This window comes from Bidens hawaiensis, unplaced genomic scaffold (assembly GCF_021521415.1).
Source record: "Bidens hawaiensis isolate Kalapana, Puna unplaced genomic scaffold, B.hawaiensis_p1.1 tig00010731_1, whole genome shotgun sequence".
Taxonomy (NCBI): domain Eukaryota; kingdom Viridiplantae; phylum Streptophyta; class Magnoliopsida; order Asterales; family Asteraceae; genus Bidens; species Bidens hawaiensis.
In genome coordinates this window covers 713,669-720,041 of record NW_027491821.1, presented here as the reverse complement: position 1 = coordinate 720,041, position 6,373 = coordinate 713,669, and the positions used below count along the sequence as shown (strand labels likewise).

Below are 6,373 nucleotides of genomic sequence, written 5' to 3'. Positions count from 1 at the left end.
CATCTACAAGGTGGTACACACCATTGTCGTCTGAATGTTTGACGACCAGGTGAACTAGATCTGGTGGCTGACGGCGACCACCGACATCCCTCTCCTTCCCAACCAAACCACCAAACCTAACAGATGCCCAAAACCCCGCCGGAAATTTTGATCGAATAAGGCACCACACTAAGATTCAAGCAAGCATTTTTCAACGCCGCCGTCTCAAATGCACTGCACCACTGCCATCTCTCTCTCTGTTGTTGGTGTTGAAGATGAACCAAAGGCGAAGATGAATCGAGAATGCAGACAACCTTCAGGAGAGGAGTGGGTTTCAGGTTTTAGGCGAGGAGTGTTGATGGCGGTGGTCTTCAACGATGGGTTTCACATAGGCACATAAAAAAACCACAACACATACGAATTTTATGGCTCTAACTTAAGTGGTATATGAAATTAGCGCTTGAACTTAAGTGTTGCAGATGGTGGTGGCTGGCCATAGGCGGCGGAGGTGGGTGGTGGTATATTATATGAAATTTGTATTATTTTAAAAGGTATTTCTATATAAGGATGTCACATGTGTTTAAATGCCACGTCAGCAAGAAAACTAACGGATTTAAGGTCCGTTAAGTTCGGGAGTGCCAGAAACAAAGAAGGTGAAAATTGGGAGTGGTGGGTAACAAATCGAAGGTTGGGACTTGAGAGTGATATCATCTAATATGTAAAAATTGAGAGTATTAAAATCCAATATCCCTAAAAATAATAGGGAAAATTCTCAAAATGTCCAATTTTTAGGAGGGAGATTCCAAATATGTCCATCCAAAACTCAAAATTCCCCATTTGTCCCTTTATTAACTCGTCTTCGGCTCTACGTTAGAAAATCGAGACGATATGTTGTTTAACTCGTCGCCTCCCCTCCATAATAAAGATAAGATAGATTTTTTTTATTAACTAACGCAGGGTGAATGCGACGAGTTTTGAGTTAACATAGGAAACGATATTGTAACCCAACATAGCCCAAAAATGAGAATTTGTCGCCTCATTACACACACTCTTAATACGTAAAATAAGAAAATATCTCTCTCTCACACACATACAAATTATTAATGTGGTTAATGGGCCATGAAACATGCACAATCTGCTTTTTAAAATGACACTTATGATACAAGCTACAACATTGTCATTGCCTTGCATGCACCCCACAATAAAGATTCAATGCGTGCACTGTATTTGAAAACTTAGATACGTTTATATTTAAAAAGATTAAAATAAAAAGTTATCGTCTTCTAGAAAGTATAGAATGACCTAAAAATAAAACACAGTATATTTTTTTCTACAAAATATAATAAATCATTCTTTTTTAACTAAATCTAATCTTTATCTTTGACACTCTACATTAAAGGACTCGTATCACTTCTTACACTTTTTAAAAAACACTCCATTCTTAACATAATTTCACCCTGTTTATACATATGTAACTTTTTTTGATTTGCTTTTTAACAGTAATAAAATAGAATATAAAGTAAACCATTTTCATATAAATAGATTAACTAAGAACCATACGTGTTAAAGAAAACAAAAACTTTAACATAACCTTTATATAAATGGAGTTAATTTCTATGCCAAAAAAATGTTTTGCACAACGCACACCAATTAAACTATAGATATGTATGACAAATTATACAAATATATTAAATTACTATTCAATGTCTTTAATGTATTTACTTGTGATAATAGGGAGGTGACTTAAATAACATAGATTGTTTATACACGAAAAGTTTTCATGGTATTATTGTACTATGAGTTATCGCTTATGATATTTATGAAGAACAGTAAAAATTAATAAATCAATTTCTATATTAGAATAAGAATAATTTGCCTTCTAATGAAATTAATTTATATGTCATAATTACGTAGACCAGATGTAACATACCAACAAAATTTTTGGGGAAGTTGAAAGCACATTGGATAATGAAAGGAGTAAATCATGAGAATTGTTGTGTTGATTACATAGATTATTAAAATGCCATCACCACTTTGGTGGGATGGTAAAGGCTTTGGCCTTTGGGTGAGAGGTTTAGGGTTCGATTCCTGGCATTGGCGGTACTATGTAAATAGTATGAGGAAAGCTTGAACATTCAAAAAAAAAAAACAAATTATTAAAATGATTGGTTTTTTTAAATTTAAAGTTTTTACCGTTACAAATCTTGTAATAAAATGAAAGGAAACAAAATACATGAATCATTTTTCTTAAAAGTTAGCCAATTTTGTATAAAAACACCATTTTTCTACGAATCATAACCGTCTTAAAAATACTACCACTTTAACGACAAGTAGCGGAAAAACCATATTACTTTTGATACAATGACAAATAAGGAGCGTCAAAAGCACTTTAACTTTTCCGTAATATTATTTTCTTCAGTTATCTTTTATAAACAGCTAAGTCACACATTTTTTAAACTAATCATAAATTTATACCAATATTTACAAAATGAGATTAAATTTCTCTAACACTGACATATTAACATCTTTACCATACACCTTGAGTCCGTTAATATTATATACCTTGTCATGGCCATTTTTCTTATACATTTTAAAACAAACAATATAATTTTACCCTTTTAATAGAATACAAATATTGTTTTATTGTTTTAATATTATATACCTTGTCATGGCCATTTTTCTTATACATTTTAAAACAAACAATATAACTTTACCCTTTTAATAGTCTTATTATAGACACCCAGACAACCCCCTATACGTCTCGTATTAAAGGTCTTTTTGAAAAATGATGGATCTTCTTAGAAAACCCCTTTAATAATCCCACATTTAATATTTTATAAATGATATCCCCATACTTAAATACATAAGACTAAGGGGTGTGGGGGCTCCAGTGGGGGCTCCAACCAATAATATTATGACGTGTGGCAGAGAGAAACTGGATAAGGGAGGTGTTGGTAGCGCCCCTCTAGCGCCTGGCCCCTGGTGTGGGTAGCGCCCCTCTAGCGCCCCACATCATCTCTCTCTTCTCCCGCTACCATGCTCGCGGGTGTGTTGGAGCCCCCTCTAGCGCCCCTTGGTGTGGTACTAGTGCTTGGGGGCGCGAACGGAAGGGCTCTAGCGCCCCCTTTGAAGCCCCCACACCCCTCAGTCTAAGGTAGAAAGAAAGTAATATAAAACAAGCCAAAAGGTCTAGTCAAATGAATAAGAAGTTGAGGTATTGATTATGACCACTTCACATTTCCCAAGTTGAGTGAATGAAACTAATTTCCCCTTTCTTTCTGTCACAAAATCTGCATGACTCCTCCCTTCCTTTTCCTCAAGACTTTTTCTCTCCTTGACAATTCAACCACAAATTATAAATACATACATATATCACACCACACATACACATTTCACACCCTCTCTCCACCCCCACTATTTTTAGTCATTTGATTACCTAAGCACAATACACTCATCCTCTTTTGACCCTTTCACTTTTCCCATATATACATATATTTATATATACACACACATCCCTTGTATCTATTATATCTACACCCCAAAAAAAATATCCCTTCCCATTCACATACCAATGCACCTTATTTCCCCATTTAAGAGGTAACTAAACCACTGCCATTTAAAAGCTTTTTAGAGAGACTGTTGTTCATAGCTTTCTTTTCTTTTCTATAACCTACTATCACAAATTAAATTACTATTAAACAGACTAGTCAAAGATTGCATCATTTTGGGTTTTCTTTTTCCTGTAATTATGGCTGTTCAAGCACAGTTGTCCTCTGATCATTATCAGAACATCAATAATAATATTAATATTAATAACAACATACCCTTCTCTAATTTGCCTCAAGATTGTGTTTTCTCCTCTGTTTCCTCTGTTTTTGGATTTGGTGATGAAAATAATCAAAATCATCAAGATCAAACCTTTATCATGAATTCTGGTTCTGGGTATCAAAGTAATCAACTTTCTTCATCAAATTCAAGATTTGGGATGATGAATAATGGGTTTCAAGATTTGTCTTCTGAGCTTGAGAAACAGAGGATGGAGATGGACTATTTTCTTCATTGTCAGGTAAATTTTTAATTTTTTTTTTTTGAATTTGATTAAAAAGTTTTGATTTTATTACTAAATGGAGTAAAGGGTGTCTGAATATAATTTTATTTTTTGGTTATTTGTTACACAGAATGAGAAATTGAAGGCTGTCTTGAATGAAGAATCAAGAAACAGAGAGGTGATGATGCAGGGTTATTATGAGACAAAGATGAAATCAATAATAGATACAAAAGATGAGGTTTTGAATGCAGCAAAGATGAGAAGAAATGAGCTACAAAACTATTTATTAATGGCTGAACAAGAGGTTGATAATTGGGAAAGAAAGGCTATGGAAACTGAAGTAATGGTGACAGAGTTGAATACAAAGGTTAAACAAGCAAAAGCAAGAAGACATGAAGATGCAGAGTCGATATGCAACAATGGTGGTGAAAATGAAAATGAAAATGTTAATGTGAAGAAAATGGTGTGCAAGGTGTGTCACGTGAGGGGCACGTGCATGCTATTGTTACCCTGCAGGCATCTGTGTTGTTGCAGGGGTTGTGAAGGTGTAGTGATGTTTTGTCCTGTTTGTGAAACTGTTAAAAATGGAAGCTTGGAGGTTTTCTTGGGGCTAAATGGAGGGGGGTAAAATGGTCAGAAAGGAAAAAGTTATAAAATGGGGTTTGGGTTTGTTTCTTTTATGGGGTCTTTGTTATCAAAAAGATTTTTTTGGCAGTACTATTAAAGAGCATTCTCATCCCACCCTATATCACTGAACCAAAAATTACATTAAAACTCACTACATTTTCTTTCTCTATTTTAGTTAAATAATATTTTTTATACCTTTTATCATTACATTTTCTCTTTCCTTCACTCACAACCACTTTCAAAATATATTAAAAAATTATAGGGGGTAAACAGTAGCTTTTCAAATATACAGAAAAATCACTACTTTTTCTAAAATATAAAAGCTCTTCACTCACAACACCATAAATCACTCTCTAAATTATAAAACATCTCTCACATTAAATGATGGGTTGGATAAGAATGCTCTAGTAGCAAAGATCCAAAATAGTTATGGGTATGTTGAGAAAAATGTAAAAAGGTTGGTGTTTGTAAAGAATCTTTCTTGTTTTACTTTGTCCCCCCCCCTTCTGCTCTTATGGCATTTTCTGTTGAGTAATTATGTTTTTATTTATTATTATTACCATTTTCTTTTTATAATATGTGTTCATGTGATTTTAAAACAAGTGGTTGGGAGATAATGTGAAATTTGTTAAAAAAGTATGAAGATTAGGTTTGTACAATAAAAGCATGAAGAGAAAAATGAAAGTAAGTGAAATGTAGAAAATGTGTGATTATTAGCAAAATGTATAAATTGTGATTGTTGACTAACTGCACAAAGTTTTAAGCATTGATTACTGGTGACAAAATCCTATTATAAAAAGGAGTTCTTTCTGATAAAGACTTCAAATTGAAATGGTTAATATATGACTAAGGTTGTTTTTTCTTTTAATTGTGATTTTATAATATTACAATAGTACCAAGTGTTTATATGTGACAACCGTAAAAAATTAGACTAATCTGGTAATTATCTTAACCGTAATCGTGTATTAATTAGTAAAATAAATACATAGGAATAATATTTTTAGTCAAAGTTTTTGACTTTAGTTGAATTTTAAAATATGGAACCCGAAAAAGTTCAATTTTGTCGTGTAGCTGACACTGTACAGATTGACACCGGGTAATATCTCAAAACGGATAAATTCATAAACGTGTCAAGATGACCTCGAAAAATAAAATTTTATGTTAGGATATTAGAGATAGTGTATAAACTTAATTTTAGAATGTTCGAATCGCAAAAATTAGAAAATAAGTAACCGAAAGCCAGTAGAGGACACCGTAAGAGCCCGACATTAAGTTTATCAGAAAATTTTGTTTTTAGGCAGACATTGACTGTAATCTAATTTCGCTCAAAGTCTGATAAAAATTATTAGAAACGGAAGTCGTTTGGCTAGATAAATTACGAGATACGTTAAACTTTAACACCTAGGTATTATCACATGTTATTATTCAAAACCACCTCCCCCTCTCCCTCTCCCATCTCTCTCGGCCGCCACTTACACACAACCCAACCCACCTCCCAAACCCACCAATGAAAAGCTTACATATAGGTATGCAATGATTGATAGATTACTTGGAAGCTACACACTTGGACACATGCACACCCTATACCATCCAACTCACAACCCTATACCTCTCTTTCTCCCTTCATATAACCGGCCACCCCACCACCACCTTACCATCTCACATTTTCAAATTTTTATACACACAACACTTGATTAGGAGATCTTTGGTGGAAGGTTA

General features: G+C 33.7%; 1 protein-coding gene across 1 annotated transcript; it reads left to right on the top strand.

Moving 5' to 3' along the window:
- Positions 1–3,505: 3,505 nt before the first annotated feature.
- Positions 3,506–4,682, top strand: LOC143536011 (E3 ubiquitin-protein ligase BOI-like). The gene is made up of 2 exons (XM_077030100.1): positions 3,506–4,045; positions 4,158–4,682. The coding sequence occupies exons 1-2, from the start codon at positions 3,728–3,730 to the stop codon at positions 4,653–4,655; spliced, it is 816 nt and encodes a 271-aa protein (XP_076886215.1). The 5' UTR covers positions 3,506–3,727; the 3' UTR covers positions 4,656–4,682.
- The last annotated feature ends 1,691 nt before the right edge of the window (positions 4,683–6,373 follow it).